Genomic DNA, 16,709 nt, shown 5'->3' on the forward strand with positions numbered 1-16,709 from the left:
GCTCTGCAAAGCCATATACTGAGAGGCATTAAACACACATAGAGAAACGGCAAAGGCAAGCTTGGTTCTGTTGCCACCCCTCCTTCCGTATGCAAGTAATCCCTGGGAAAACAAAGGGGATTCCCATTGTCATTGTCTTCATCTGCAGCTGATCATCACCAGCACTAGCAAGGCAGTAGCTTGCGCAGTTATCTCCACAGCGGGCAATGTCACAACCCGACCAACAGCACAAACTACTACCTCAGCCAGGGGCATGGTGCTCCCGACCCCATCCTGGAAGGAGAGAAGAAAGGTGGGCATGTTCCACCCACAGTAAAATGAAGAGCCCAGAGAGAGAGAGAGAGGAAGGAAGGAGCCATGGCAAAAGGGTCCGGGCTCTTTCTGACGGTCCTCTTGTCTCCTTTATCTGCAGCAGACATCAGCCAGACTCCCTTCTTCGCGAAGGGCAGGAGGAAACCCCGCCCAGAGCGCGCATTACAACGCCTCCGCCACCCCCCACCTACCCCGCCGCCGCCGCCACCCGCTCTGCCCTTTTCCTTGCATGACCTGAAACTGACGCGAGGGAGTCTCGTTTATTAGGTACATTACAGGCCACAGCTGGTGCAGTCCCCAGGAGCTTAATTGTCAATCGGCGCGAGAAGGAAAAGCGAAGGCGCGGGAGGGGAGGAGGAACAAAACTGAGGAGAAAATTCGCGCTCCCATATTCCCTGACACTCACTCGCCTTCGCCTCAGCTTTAGAGCATCGTTCCGCGGCGGAGAGAGAAGCAGGGACCGGTGCCCTCCCCCTCCCCTCTCAAAATTCGAACATGACCGTTGCAAGCTCTGCCGCCCCCCCCCCCAGCCAACCGCCCGAACGCGCGCGCGCCGCCCCCCCCCCCGAGGGAATAAAAGGCGGTGAGACGCTTGACGAGGCGCCATTCCTGGCGGCTGAGGGCACACGATGGCGCTTGCCGCCTCACGCGCCGCCGCCAAGCGGATAGACGAAGGCGGGAGAGGAGAAAGGAAGAACACGGTTTTTTTCCGGTCCCTTCCTTTAAGGGCAGCAGTTAAATTCTGCTCCTCTGACGGCGGCGAAAGCATCTTCCTCTCCGCGCCGCCTTCCCCACCCCCCAGCGCTGTATCGCAGTGAAAGACGCCGCCGCCGCCGCGCTCCCGCCCTTTCCGAGGCTCCGCCGATTTCCCTTTCTCCGGAAGGATGAGAAAAGCCCCCCCCCTTCCCTCCGCCTATTGCTCGTCTCCCTCTTGGCGCGCCTGGCCACCCAAACCATAAAGATGGGGGAAGGGGGGGAGCGCGAGTACTCACGCTCTGTCCACGTGACTAGTAGGCCTGGCCTGTCCCATAGCCTTCCAGCGCCATCTTGAACAAGAACAGACCGGCAACGGAGCGGGGTTGCGGGGGGTGGGATGGGAGGTCGGTGCTCTCGACCTTCTCTGCTGCGGCCCCCGAGGAAAAGACGGCACTGGTCAATTAACCCCCTCGGGCAAACAGGAACTGGCTTTAAAGCCCTTGCCTCAAGGAATGCTGGGAAATGGGATGTGTTTTCCCCCTCCCTTTTCTTCGCGTGAGGAGGAAGAGCAAATCTCGGCGCGAAAATATTGATGGGTGTGGGCACCTGACGACCAGTCTCGCGCTCCGAGCGAAGTGTGCTGGGAAATGTAGTCCAGGACAAGCTAGGCCTAGCCGGGGAATCGAGTAAAATTTGCGTTCGCCAGGCGTTAAGTTGCCTATCGAGCTGCAAAGGGGCACAACAGATAAAAGGCGAAAAATACTGTTTCATACGGCTGAAATCCTAAAAATAAGCCACGCTAACCATAACGGGACTTTGAATAATCATGCAGCACCATACTGTAATTTAACCCACTGTAATATATACAATCTGTTAATCACCTGCAGTGTCATGGACAAAGGTCGTCGTCGTTTTGAAATGCACTTAAACTCGTGTTTTGCTGTAAATAATTTCTAGGCGTTCTAAGCAGGCGACATGCAAAACGATAAGAAGTTAAAATGTATCACCCATATTCAAATGGTATGTGGAAAGATTTTAAAGGGAAACTAGTGTCTACATGTCTACTCAGGGGTAAGCCTCATTGAACTGACTAGGATTTATAACGTAAGATAAGCATTGGCTTACAGCCTATATCACAAAAAAAAGTTGTAGGTGATCTTACCACCTCATTACTACCACCATTAATACAGATAGGTAAAGGTAAAGGTACCCCTGACCATTAGTTCCAGTCGTGGCCGACTCTGGGGTTGCGGCGCTCATCTCGCTTTATTGGCCGAGGGAGCCGGCGTACATGTGGCCAGCATGACTAAGCCGCTTCTGGCGAACCAGAGCAACGCACGGAAACGCCTATTTATCTATGTGCACTTTGACGTGCTTTCGAACTGCTAGGTTGGCAGGAGCAGGGACCGAGCAATGGGAGCTCACCCCGTCGTGGGGATTCGAACCGCCGACCTTCTGACTGGCAAGTCCTAGGCTCTGTGGTTTAACCCACAGCGCCACCCTTGTCCCATTAATACAGATAGAGGCCAATTAATCAAAACTTAAGCAGTGCACATGATATGCAAAAAAGGCAAAAGAAATGAAATAAAACAACTAAATTATTTATCTGGCTAGACTTGCTGAAATAAAGTTTTTAGCAGGCACCCACAACAATATAGTGGGAACAACAATGCTTGGTGCTGTAACCGAAAGCCTCCCCAGAAGAGCTTAACACTAGCCCACGTGGCACAATGTGTTTCCACCAAAAGCTGAAGTAAGGCTTTAAAACTAAAAACTTGAACAAGATCCAAAAGTTGTTTTACTATATTTTGTGCTGTCCATGCATGCTTCTGTAGCTGTCTTTAAAGTTACAGGCAGAAAAGTGAACTTATACTCAAAGCGCATAAATGACAAAACCAAGATCTATACAAGGAGTATGCAGATTATTTACAAGATTTACTGATATGGTAAGAGGCTGTGGATCGACAGAATCCCAAGCTTTCCTGTTTTGAACAGGAAGTAGAGCTGGCGGTAAACTCCCAATGGGAGGGGGAAATTATTACAAAAGCAACCTTAAGTGGCTAAATTAAAAAGCAGGAAATTCATTCCTCCAAGGATGCATGAACTGACACTTCCTCTACCTCGGTTTCTCCCTCTCACATCTGACAGACTGCTCTGCTAAACATTCTAAAGGCCAACATATAATGTACCTTTTCACACATTTAGATTAAACATCATAAATTCAGGGCAGATTGTGTGGTAAACTGAAATCAATCTGAAACATATCTATACACTATATGGGGGACTTACCCATGTAAGTAATTAGAGTTAGCCTTACATTACTATGAGAAAATGATAAGAGAAAATACCAATTGTAATAACCAATTCAAAGCAAATTTTCTATTTATGCCTGACATTTTCTAAACAAAAGAACATACAGACTGATTGAAAACTATAAAAAAGTTAATTTACCACTAAATCAAGATATCATTAATTCAAATCATTGGCTCATATTGCTTCCTGGAGCAGGTAAGCATCAGAAAGACTATTGTTCTAGAACACAGAAAGAAAATGTCAAGCTATCTGGCTGGCAAATAAGTGTCATAAGTTGAGAGCACATTGCAGAGTTTATGGTATGAGCTCATTGGGCGATTCTGGTGAAATACAAGATGGCATGTCCTGGAGATAGTAGGAATAGTGTCTCTTCCCCAATCTTTGTATCAAGCTTGCAACATATACAGCACACGATCCACTGTAACAGTCAAGATGACTTCAAAAGGAAACACAGCTTGGCATATCTTCCTTCTCAGAGGGTAGCAACCTTTAACTCAATGTCTGCAATCCTGGGCACACATAATTGAAAGTAAGCACTAATGGTGGATAGGATAGGATTCAGCTAAATATGTTTCGGCTTGTAAGTGCAGACTTTACCATGTTCATTTGTACTACATTCAGAACACTTATATATTTAAAACAATTTAATGCAACCTTGCTGAAATAAAAACTGAAACTTTTAAAATCCATACAAGTATGCTTTTTGGCTGTTGCATGACAAAAGGTGCAAGTCTACAAAGCACCACAGAACAGTAACCATGGTGGCTTCTGAGGTAAGAGCACAGAAAGGGCTCCATTATAGTAGTTAATGGCATGTGCCTTATCTGTGACACTATTTATGTGGCAGGTGACCAGACATGCTTGCAAAGTGTGTCACCTCCATAGTAATTTACTCTTTTGCTGAGGTTCTCACAGCAGAGAATGGGCAATAGAATAAAACTTTCAATCCAACATATTCCAGTATTATCAAGATTAGGGTCTGACTAAAATTTAAGTGGTGTGGCCTAGGGATAAGATTTCTTTGCAACAATGAAGAGGTTTTACAGGAAATACCCATTCCATGGCACTTCATAGTAAAGGGAAACAAACAATTTTACTTCATGACAGTTTACTATATCTCTAAACTATCTTCAAAAATACACTTCTCGGTTTGTATCACACACATATTATACTCAAAGAGTAGAACAGTTATTCTTCAGGTTGAAAAGACGTTACAAAACAAAGCACTTAAAATTATTGAAACAATGACAAGAAATACAAGTAAAATATTGCTGATACTTAAAAATCATTTTGCTTTAGTCATAATTCAACAATAGTGACCAATGCTGTTTGGGGCAAAACTGGAAAAAATATACATTTCAACTAAAAGGGTTTTTAAAAAAGCAGAGCTACAAAAAAGGGCTGACAGTAAAACAATTATTTAGTGAAATGAGGTATGGTAGTGTTTTGAGTGCTACACAGCAATTTTCTGCTTATGCAGATTCATTTATTTCAACATGGCAGCTCACAGATTTTTGCCACTATCTTTATTCATACGTCCTGTTAGCAGAATTGTTATTCATTGGCCACAGATAAGATACATTCAAATATGCCAAAAGAGAAAAGGAAAAAAATCATCTGCATGATCAGATATGAATGAACATATCTGCCAACAAAGAAGGCAAATATTAAGTAAAAATGCAAGCATACAACTTAGTATTCATAATAAATACATTTTCAAGCTTTTAACATTATTGATGTTTAAAAAAGAATTTAAACAATAAATGCAACTTTTTTTTTACAGAACTGTACGATTTATTATACACACAAGTACATTTTCCCTTTGTTTACAAAGGCTGGTTACAGATAATGTGGAATGTTACAGTACCTTCTTGCATAAAATTTTAGTACAATTTTGTACTTGAAAAAACGGTGCAAAACACCTGCCTAATAAATCCAAATGAATTAGGTTTCTTTTTTTTTTCTTAATTACATCATTAACACATACACAACAAGCTGTACATAAGCCCACTTTTCAATCACCACTTCAAGTTACTGTAGCAAGTACTGTACTTTAAAATGGATTCCAGTCAGTGAGTCAAAGGCTTGCATTGCTATTCACCCAGAAACATTTGAGATGCAAGCTTGAAGTGATATGAATCACAGAATTCTGGTTAGTACAGTTTAAAGGCGGTCAACACTGCTTGCCAAGTACTGGTCATGAGATTTCATCAAAGATGTCTCACATTAGAACAAACGTTCGTTTGATGGATGCATTTTTCTTGAAAAGCAAAAATTTGGTCAGGACTCTCCATTCTGTACCTTGGATGCTGGTGGGTGCATAAAGTCCTTAAAGGGAACTAAAGCTTCTTTGAGAGCAGAACAGACCTCTGAAGATGAGCAGGTGATACATTCTACTAAAGTTGGATACAAAGCAATAACCTGTGCCCATGTGTTAGCATCAACTGTAAAAAAATAAAAGCAAGTAATTTTATAGTGTATTCTTTAAAGAGTATTTTTCCACCTCAAGTCCCCCACCCTGACGTAAAGAGGAGAAAGATACACATCATCCACACAATAACAAAAAGGTAAATGCAGATGCCCTCTCATACCAGCCCAGTTAATAAACGTAACAGGAAAAACAGTATGTTTCACCCAAGACCACTGCAGCTTAGATTCAATAAATACATATGTTTTCTCAGCATCTTAATTCCTTTGCTAGATTGCCGTTTATTCAAGAGAAGGGCTAGGATTGTAACCTTATAAGTTGTGATTCTTCAATCTGAATGATAGAATATGTGTACACTTCCTATGAAACAAGCTTGCACAGTTTGAAGCATTAGCCAGTTCATACTTGATTGTGGACTCCGGAAGTCTAAAACAACCAGACTGAATTGACTATTGCATCCCTAGACCCATCATTTTACTGTGGTATCCAAGAGCTGTAAAAATTAGGACTTGCTTAGAGATACATTTGTTAGAAAACGTACAGGCAAATCTAACAATGAGTCAACATATAAAGAACTATGCATAGTATTATTTAAGACTGTTCAACAAGTAAACTCTATGGTAGAGGTGTATCCGCCTTGCCCCATGACAGTGAGTGCCCGGGGCATGCTACCTTTACTGTGGCTGGGCCCCTTTATTTAAAATTTTTGGGTGCCTGGGCACCCAGAGCCCCATATAGTTGGTGACTATGGTATAGTACTATAAGGGGTCATCTCACTGAGGAACGTATGAAGATACATATTTCACACACACAGTTTTTATTTTACTTACCATTTTCTGGTTGAGTTTTTTTAAGAGAATCTATGAGGGTACTGACAGCTTTTAAAACAAATATTATTTCTGTGACTTGTTGCCTATAAAAGGAATAACAAAACCAGATGTGAATTTAAGTTCGAGGAAAATTTGATTAACTTGAGCTTATGCAAAATAAATTTCTGCAATGATTTCTAACAAAATCTAAAACTGAATTCTTAAAACTATTATCTTTTCACTGTGACATCTCATTTTAGGATGGATTATATCTAGTTTCATTTTCAGAATGAAGTACGAGTGTATTATAAATATCAATAGAGACGTCATCAGGTGAATGTTGACAGGATTCCATCCAAGATGGATCCCCTGAAGAATAAGGAGCAGATATCAAATGCTCAGGGGAACTGAAGTTTGCAGAAGTACAAGCAATTGGGGAGCGAGGACTAAGGTGGCACCCCTTGCAAAAAGAAAAGAAAAGCTCTGAGTATTATCAGCAGCTACAGAATGCCGAGTGTCTGCTGGTCAAAACAAAACAAAACAGGAACTGAATTGGGGGAATAACCTAGAAGGCATCACTAGATAGCTTGAAGCCTGAACAGGAACACCCCACATTGCAACTGTTTTGCAGTTTCCACTTGTTTCTAATAGACATCATTTTTAGGAATTTAAAAATACTATTGCAGGGATACAAATAATTTTGCCATGAGCAATACCCAGGCACGTCATTTGGAAATTAAGGGATATTTTAAAAAGCAGCTTCCATTAGGGCAGGTATTGGGAACCTTTGTCCCTCCAGATGTTGCTGAACAACATCCATCAGCCCCAGCAAAGCATGGCCAATGGCCAGGGATGGTGGAAGCTGTACCTCAACAACATCGGCACTGGGGCATGGAAGTCTCCCATTCAAACAGAAGATCAAATCTTAGCTGATGAGCACTGAGTTCAGTCATGCTTGGTCACTATCTCCCAAACTGGTGAATTTTGACAGGTGGGAGTGGTATCACCCAGCCAAATATGGCCCATGAGCGTAGGGGGAGATAAATAATTGGACCACTAGGCCGAAAAGGTTCCCTATCCTTAAACTACATTTTGGGTGCTAAAATTCATGCTCTGTTTTTGAATGCTTCTTACAGAGTTGCTGTGGCCAAATTCACGGTGATTAGTCAAAAATATTTAACTGATCATCAGTATCTACCAAATCAACTAAGATTCTGTTATATTTTTGTTATGGTCATTATATGTAGTAAACGAGAAGACATAGCTATTCTTATTTTCAGGTGACCAAGATATACAGATATACAAGCCTTTCAGCTACCAATGCTTTTGTAACAACATTCTTTTAGATACTGGTAAGGCACATGAGAACCCCAACACAAAAAGGCCTTAAGGAGGACAGCAACATACAAACCTTAGTAAGCAGAAATAAGCAGCTCCCTTAAACACACACACACACACACACACACACACACACACACACACAAAACATACCGTGGAAGGGGGCACTTGCCACTTAGCCTTTCATCTTCTATGTAGCGATACAGCACATCTTGTGATCGTTTTAAGAGAACCGAAAGTGCCATTCGTGAAATGTAGCCTTCTTGAGGAGTTGTCACTTTATTACTGAATGAAAACTGAAGCAATGTTTCAAAACACATCTTTGAAAATTCCTCTCTCATACGAATATCAATTTCTGCTTCTGTCAAAAACAAACAAACAAAAAACTATTTAAACGTACTTATTGAAATATATTATTCTAAATGAATGTTGGAGTAACAGAGCGTATGGGAAAGGATAATGATTACAAAAGCAAATTGTATCTGAGATAACATACATATAAATATATACATTAAAAGTACAAATAAACTGGACAATTTTAATCACGTTTAAAAATAAGTCTCTTGTGAACTATTCAGCTGTGCTAAAGAATAAAACAACACTAATCTAAAGGGTGTTATCTGTGCCTAATTATTCATCTAGTGCACATGCTATTTAATATTTTCAGGCCAAATGTTTAATGTATAAGGAATCCTTCCATGTGTCTCCTTATACGACTTTATTGTTTGGTTAACATACCTGTAAATGAAGATGACTGCGAATGTATAGAGCCTTTATTGAGCATAGTCATAATTTGACCAACAAATTCCTTGGGAATAAAGTTAGCATAAGGCAGTATCTCTGTGCTGATGAGCTGCACCACCTATAACAGATGAGAACATATAAATGTTATGTTGAAAAGTCATTCACCAGAAGTTCATTAATACCCAGGAGATTTGGACACCGTTGCAGAAATAAATAATGTCAACAAACATATATAAACATATATATAAAGAACCTCTGCCTTTTTAGCATGAGATCTGTACACATATGGCCCATGTCTAGGGTGAAGAAAAAGAGCAAGCTTTGGGCTCTTATACCCTCCCTGCACTATCAACAGAACCTTGAATGTGAACCCATAGGTGCATTAATCCTTACCTGAATAGGTTCCTGGTATATTAACTAAATAACATAACCTAGTTTTGATTAATTAAACATTTTGCTAGCAAATACTTTGAGTCACTTGACAGGAAATATGCACTCACCTCAACATCAATGCTTTCATTTCTCTGAAACTCTTGAATAGAAAGATTATCTGGAGGGGAACTGAAAGGAAATGGAGAATAGCCTTAACATATGGGATTGAGAGACCAATTTGTTTGTTTGTGTGTGTGCGCACACACACAATTGCTTTATATGTTTTATTGTGTTGTGAAAACGTTTTGAGATGCTTCACAAGAAACAACTAATATATGAAATTCACAATATTATATGAGGAACCACGGGACGAAGCTTTTCAGACCCTTGACCATACTAAATATCCCAGTGTGCAAATCCTTTATGAGCAATTTGAGTATATTTAAATAGTTTACAATCCTTATATATTTCAACTTGCAAATTGTATTTAATTTTCTTATTTTGCAAATGGGGAACTGAGGCTGATACTCATATCCAGTAAGCCACACAGCAGCGGGATTTGAAAGAGTAGATCATGCACTGAACCACACAGTCAAAAGACATTTACTGCGGAAACTTTCTTTTTATACCTTCCTGTTTCATTTCATGCTTAATCAACTTAGTATATTAAACTGGACAGTTGAAGGCAGATTATTCTTGCACTTACTATAAATGAAATAATACATCCCTATCTTTTCAGCTTTCAAGTGAGACAAAGACACACGGCAGAACACAACACTGTTGAATGCTATTATGTCTTTTTGCATCTCAAAACAAGGAATAATTATTCTGACTTTTCAGAGAGCCTCTCACTGTTTTTCAAAATGTCAAGTACAGAATTTGACAAGCACAGAATTTTCCTTTATCACAATTTAGGTAACTATTGCAAACTATCTGGTATATTGAAAGGGCTAATTAAACTACTGTGTGCCTGCAGAGACAGAAGGCAAGACCATCTCCCAAACATTATGTTATGTTTCTACTGCATAAACACTGTGCTGGCCATAGTTAAATATTTAAATTCATTTTCTGTGAAACAGAAAATGAACAGTGGGATATTGATATAAAAATAGTGGGTCTAATAATAATAATAATAATAATAATAATAATAATAATAATAATAATAATATGATGTAATGGTATACTAAGCTGCCAGGCTTCTGTCAGCAAAATAGAGAGAGAAAGAATTCTCAGCAATTCCTTCTCTCTGCACTGCAGACCTCCACCCCAATTATTACAGACAGCTGGGTGACCCTCTGGAGCCAGTTTGGAAGCAGAAAGAGGGCTGGAGACTGAAGAGGGGGAAGAGGAGTAGCTGAAAACTGTTTTTCTTCCTTTTCTGCTGACACTAGTCTAACTGTCAGCTGATCACATCTTTCCCACTGCATGGGGAGTTTTAAGAAATTGTGACTCAGCATATGCTTGGCTCAACAAGGCTTAATAGTCAGACTTCTTGGGCATGAATGTTCACTATAGTGTAAGAGCCAAAAACTTTAGAAACACTCAATATTAGGTTTCACTTATTGGTACAGTACTGCTATTTCATCCTTATTTGTTGGACCAGTTCAGCCTATATTCACCAGCTAAAGACTACAAAGTTTTTAGTACACATGCCCATCTAGCTTTTGAGAACCTTTAGTGCAGAGCTTTCCAAACTTTTCATGTTGGTGACACACTTTTTAGACATGCATAATTTCATGACACAGTAATTCAGTTTTACTATCAAACCAGAGGTTAAACTAATCCCTTTCCAGCCCCGGGAGGAAGAAGAAGAAGAGTTTGGATTTGATATCCCGCTTTATCACTACCCTAAGGAGTCTCAAAGTGGCTAACAATCTCCTTTCCCTTCCTCCCCCACAACAAACACTCTGTGAGGTGAGTGGGGCTGAGAGACTTCAGAGAAGTGTGACTAGCCCAAGGTCACCCAGCAGCTGCATGTGGAGGAGCGGAGACGAGAACCCGGTTCCCCAGATTAAGAGTCCACTGCTCTTAACCACTACACCACTCTGGCAGGAAGCATTCGCACGACACGCCGGCACACTAATGTGTTGCGGCACAGGGTTTGGAAAGCTCTGCTTTAGTGACACAGAATGGGGAAAAAACAATGAGCCTCAAAGTTTTCATAAGGTAATATAATTTAGGAAATTACATAATGGTGTTAATTCTCATAATTTGCATCTGTGTCGACTTAGCACTTTCCTAGTCATGGAACCATTCCAAAGTTTGAGGAAGAATCAAGTGTTCTAAGACAGAGGTGTTTAAGAGCCAATTTCATAAATAATAAAATCAGATGTGTTCTTCACTCTGTCTTTAATCCCACACAAACAAGAAGTTGCACTTTACCTTTTAGTAAATAAAAAGTTTTCAAAAGTGTTGGCTAACTCTGGCCACATGCTGTCAAATTTCCCAGAGGAAGCATGCTGCCTTGCAACTGGCAGGCCAATGGAGAGAACTTTCAGGAGAGAAGAAACTGCCAGCTTCCAGGTGCTTTCTGAAGGACAAGCATACTTCAAACTAAGTGGCATTCTCAAGGTCTGCAAAAATAAGTATGCTTACGTAAGTCGAACAGTAAGGTGTACAAGAAAGAAATGTGCACTTTATTATTTTTTGTACTTGTAACACAAAGAAAGAAGCTCACTTAAAGTACAGATCAAATACAGAAATAGAGAAAGAATGTGCCTGCAGGCAAGGAGGACAGAAAGAAAAAGAAGCAAAAGTGGCCACCTGGGTTTCCCCATGCAAACATTACAGGACCGGAAGGGAAGACGGGAGTGTCATGACAGTGAACAATAATAATGGAAATAGACAAATTTTGGGAATTTTATAATACTAAAATGCTTTTTACTGTCTAGTTCCAAATACTCCAGTCTTACATTTGATAGAAACCCATTTTCAAAATGAATATAAATGCTAATCCACACAGGCCATTTCATTTGGTTTGCACATGTGGAAATTTCAAATACTATTCTTGGGGTAAAAAATTTTCACTGTGCATTCCTACTAAAAAATGGTAATGTTTGAAATGTTTTTAATGTTTAAAAAATGGTAATGTTTGAAATCAAGAAGTCACAGCCAATTCCTTTCCCTCAGTTTGTGTGTGCCATGACTGCTTTGTCATTAGGCAGGAGCAAAAACTGACTGGGAGCCATCTAATCGCCAAGAGTTTCTTCTCCTGCTTTCATGTTCCTGGTGCAGCAAGAGCCCAACCTGACGATGCCAGCAGGAAATCCATGGTTATCATCGTTATTTATATATCTATAAATGTCTGTGTGTGAATATATATACACAGAATCATGAAGAAAACAAATGTCACATAAACCCAGCAATGTGTTTCTAAATGTGATAGAGGTTAGTCATTACATGCCAGCCAACTGCAGATTTTATTCAATTACACTAGTACTAGGACACCCTAGTCCTCTTGCTTCTGATTACCATAGTCTAGTCTCCAACAGTGGCATTGTTTTCCAGTGTGCAAGGGACTAAAACAAAGAATCCAAGCACCAACTATATGGGTAACTGTCAAAGTTGACCCAAATTTCTGCAGAACATATCTATGGACAGTAATTATTGTAACACAAAATGGTTATTGCTAAAATCAAAATACAATCACTCTTAGTGCTCCAGAGCCATTCCACAAGCTAACCTCAGAGCAGAAGAACTATAATTAAAGAATTATCTTAAAATTTATATATGAATATTTACCTTGATAATATTTTGAAGAACTCTCTCATTTACAACAGCTTTGTGACAAGCTGTCTTTTGGTACAGGTCTACCACAACTTCTAAAGACCTCTCAGCAAATGGTACATAATTCAATGCTACCCACTCTGCCTAGAAAAGTAAGATTGGGACATCAGTGCATGTAGAGAAACAAGACTATCTGAAAAAAACAAATCCTGCAATGGACCTATTTTGATGCCATGCAAAAAAATTTGAAAATTCCACAAGGAAAATTATTTGATCCATGAAAAACTTACAAAAAGAAATCTTCCAAGCCCTCACACATACAGAATTGAGAATAGGGGTGCACAATTGAAATTTAAAAGTAATTTTTAAGCAAGTGAAATGTTGCAATTTATGCAGCAAGAACACTAAGCACAATCTTTAAAGAATTTGAACTCACCGGTGCAAACAGTTGTATCTATTGTGATTCCATTGTGTTGCATGATAAACAGAATAAGGGAAAATTAATACACATACACACAGTATCTATTAAAATTCTGATGACTCATTCTTCTGTTGAGTATGATTAGTATTGTAAATGCATTCAAAGCAATGGTATCACAAAACAGAAGAATGAAAAGAGAGCCTAACAGGAAAATTTAGAATGCAAAACTGAGTGCAGGTTGATTAAAGCAATTTTGTTAGGCTAATATAGATCTATTTTGCTAGTTTTCACTACAAATGTATAGTTTTCTTTTCTAATAGAATGCAGTCTCAAAATGGAAAGGTAACAAGAAAAAAAAGGAAAGAACTTGAAATGAAAAACCAGCAAACATTTATTAAATTAGTTGATAACACAAATGTCCAAATGCAGGAAAATGATGGCATTTAAATAACTCATGCAAAGCTGATCATATCTGGAAGCCACTGACCTAAAAAACAGACTGCTAAAATTCAACACACCTCACCTGATTGTATTTTGCATTTGCAATGTTTTTTGTTTCTAGCTGTCCATATTGCGGTGGTTTACAGGAAAATTCAACAAATGCCAGCAACTGATCAAAGATAGCAGGATACATTATTTGCATGCTTTCTGAACCCACACATATGGCCTATAAGAAGCAAAACGAAAGCATTAATATTTCTAGAAACATAAAGCACGCAATAATGCAGCTCAGGGCCATTCAATAAAGCTCCGTTTTAAAAGATTCAGGGCAGATAAAAGAAATTACCTCCCTCATAAAGCAGCTGGCTGAACTATGGAATTCGCTATCACAAGATGTAGTTAGAATGACAAACTTGGATGGCTTTAAAAGAATCAGATTCATGGAGAAGTGTATCAAAGGCTGATAGCCAAAATTGCTATGTCCTACCTCCACCGTCAGAGGCAGTATTTCTCTGAATACCGATTCCTGGGACTCACAAGTGGGGAGAGTTCTGCTGCACTTAGGTCCTGCTTGCAAACTTCCCAGAGGCATCTGGTTGTCTACTGGGAGAATAGGATGCTAGGCTAGATGGTGGGACTTTGGTCTGATCCAGCAGACCTCTTCTTATATTCTTATCAACAGTACAGTGGTACCTTGGGTTAAGAACTTAATTCGTTCTGGAGGTCCGTTCTTAACCTGAAACTGTTCTTAACCTGAGGTACCACTTTAGCTAATGGGGCCTCCTCCTGCTGCTGCTGCACCATTGCTGCACGATTTCTGTTCTCATCCTGAAGCAAAGTTCTTAACCCGAGGTACTATTTCTGGGTTAGCGGCGTCTGTAACCTGAAGCGTATGTAACCCAAGGTACCACTGTATATGGCATAAGCACACAAACAAGAGGGTTCTGGCCATATATTGTATGGAATGATAGAAATGGAAGGGACCTTAAAGGCCATCAAGCCCAACCTCTGTTTGCTGCGACGATGATTAAGTTTGATTTTGGTTACGAAGTATCTCTCTTCCTGGCCACAACACACATACACACTGTCAACAATTTGAAAGCATGTGTTACAAGAATCTGAGACGCTGTGGGCATTTAGTTTCCGAAGCATGAAGAAAGGGTCAACAAACTACTACATTAAGCTTTACTATGAATCAGCAGCATTCTGCTGGCTGAAAGACTGGCTGCTTCTTGAGAACACTGACACTTTGGATTTAGAAGGTTTTAATAATGCTTTTGGGTGGCATGCATATTTGTGGTACGACAAGGTTAAAGCTCATAGAGCATTCAAAAACCATATTGTCAGGAAAGCGTTGTTTAATGTCTGGAGAAGATACAAAGACTTATTGGAAAACAAGACCCCAAGGTGGTTGTCACCTATGGAAGCTAAGGCTCTGAAAAGACTCAATATGGAGGCCAAGTGGCCGAAATATTGGGAGATATTAGAACAAGAAGGAGACACATTGAAATTGCAGAGTTTTGAGAAACTAAAAGATAAAGTGCGAGATTGGTTGCATTACCATCAAATTAGAGAGGCCTATAATTTGGATAAAAAAATAGGCTTCCAGGTGGAAAAATCAAAATTGGAAACAGAACTGTTAGAACCCAAAAATAAGATACTTTCAAGAATGTATAACTTGCTGTTAAAATGGAATACACAGGATGAAACGGTCAAATCGGCTATGATTAAATGGGCACAAGACATTGGTCATAACATTATGTTTGCTGACTGGGAACAGTTGTGGACCACCGGTATGAAATTCACGGCATGTAATGCCTTAAGAGAGAATATTATGAAAATGATTTATAGGTGGTACATGACCCCGGTCAAGCTTGCAAAAATCTATCATTTGCCTGATAATAAATGTTGGAAATGTAAAGAAACTGATGGAACATTCTTTCACCTTTGGTGGACGTGCCCAAAGATTAAGGCTTTCTGGGAAATGATCTATAATGAATTGAAAAAGGTATTTAAATATACCTTCCTTAAGAAAACAGAGGCCTTTCTCCTGGGCATTGTCGGTCAATTGGTGCCAAAGAAAGATAGAACATTCTTTATGTACGCAACAACAGCAGCAAGAATACTCATCGCAAAATATTGGAAGACGCAAGATTTTCCCACCTTGGAAGAATGGCAGATGCAAGTGATAGACTATATGGAGATGGCAGAAATGACCGGCAGAATCCGAGACCTGGGAGAAGAGTCGGTGGAAGAGGACTGGAAGAAGTTTAAAGACTATTTACAGAAGCATTGTAAAATGTTTGAATGTTAAAATGATGTTGGATATAAAGATAATATGGCATTAGTGACATGGTTAAAAGGAGTATGCAAAAATGATTAAAAAGAAAAGAGGGGAAAGACCAGAGAAATATTATGTCAAAGGTATATAAAATTGATGCGAAAGAGAAGAAAAATTGGAGACATAATAGGTTGAAACATATAATTATAAATGAGGTTTGAAAGAGGGTAAGGATTTGCTGAACTCGATTGTGTAAAGGGGAACACAAAAAAGGGAGATGCGAGGAAGTCAAGAAAGAGGGTTATAGAATTATTAAGTTAAAAATTGGATTTTTCCTTTTTTAAAATGTTTTTATTGTTCTTTTTCTTTTTAGATGTATTTTGTTTTGTTTTGTTGTATGTCTGTTTTATCTTTCTATTACCTATGTTTCTTTATTTGTAAAATCTTAATAAATATCTTTAAAAACAAACAAACAAACTACTAACTAGCACACACAAAACATACATTGGATGCATTCCAGTCTGTGGAACTGTGACAACAGCGTTCAGAAGGGGTGTTCTGTAATATTATAACAGAAAATATGCATCAATTGCTGGGGTTAACTTGGTAACTGCTCTGCCAGGGTGGATTTGATTTAAATCACGAGTCAGTAAGACTTGATGTAAATCACGAGTCAGTAAGACTTGATTTAAATCATGTTTTTTGCAGAAAGACTCATTCTTGCTGGTATAATCTTAATATCTACAACCAGATGAAGGTTTCATTTTTGGAATAATAAATTTCCAGAGTAGTTTTTACAGTTATATCAAAAATTACTGATTTGGTTAT

General features: G+C 39.5%; 1 protein-coding gene across 6 annotated transcripts in view; it reads right to left on the reverse strand.

Moving 5' to 3' along the window:
- Window positions 1-4,412: 4,412 nt before the first annotated feature.
- The window catches only part of MON2 (MON2 homolog, regulator of endosome-to-Golgi trafficking), a 58,855-nt gene continuing 46,558 nt past the window's right edge, over window positions 4,413-16,709 (reverse strand). For 3 of the 6 annotated variants that reach the window (XM_081877790.1, XM_081877786.1, XM_081877785.1), the window contains exons 27-36: window positions 16,386-16,439; window positions 13,683-13,826; window positions 13,175-13,192; window positions 12,754-12,882; window positions 11,395-11,585; window positions 9,141-9,201; window positions 8,635-8,758; window positions 8,050-8,257; window positions 6,580-6,662; window positions 4,413-5,765 (exon numbers count right to left, since the gene is read on the reverse strand). In XM_081877790.1, the coding sequence (XP_081733916.1) occupies window positions 5,602-5,765; window positions 6,580-6,662; window positions 8,050-8,257; window positions 8,635-8,758; window positions 9,141-9,201; window positions 11,395-11,585; window positions 12,754-12,882; window positions 13,175-13,192; window positions 13,683-13,826; window positions 16,386-16,439 (1,176 nt within the window). In that variant the 3' untranslated portion in view covers window positions 4,413-5,601. The remainder of the gene's footprint in view (window positions 5,766-6,579; window positions 6,663-8,049; window positions 8,258-8,634; window positions 8,759-9,140; window positions 9,202-11,394; window positions 11,586-12,753; window positions 12,883-13,174; window positions 13,193-13,682; window positions 13,827-16,385; window positions 16,440-16,709) is intronic. The other 3 variants (XM_081877787.1, XM_081877788.1, XM_081877789.1) reach the window with 3 other exon arrangements.

The sequence above is a fragment of the Podarcis erhardii genome (assembly GCF_964252035.2).
Source record: "Podarcis erhardii genome assembly, chromosome: 10".
Classification (NCBI taxonomy): domain Eukaryota; kingdom Metazoa; phylum Chordata; class Lepidosauria; order Squamata; family Lacertidae; genus Podarcis; species Podarcis erhardii.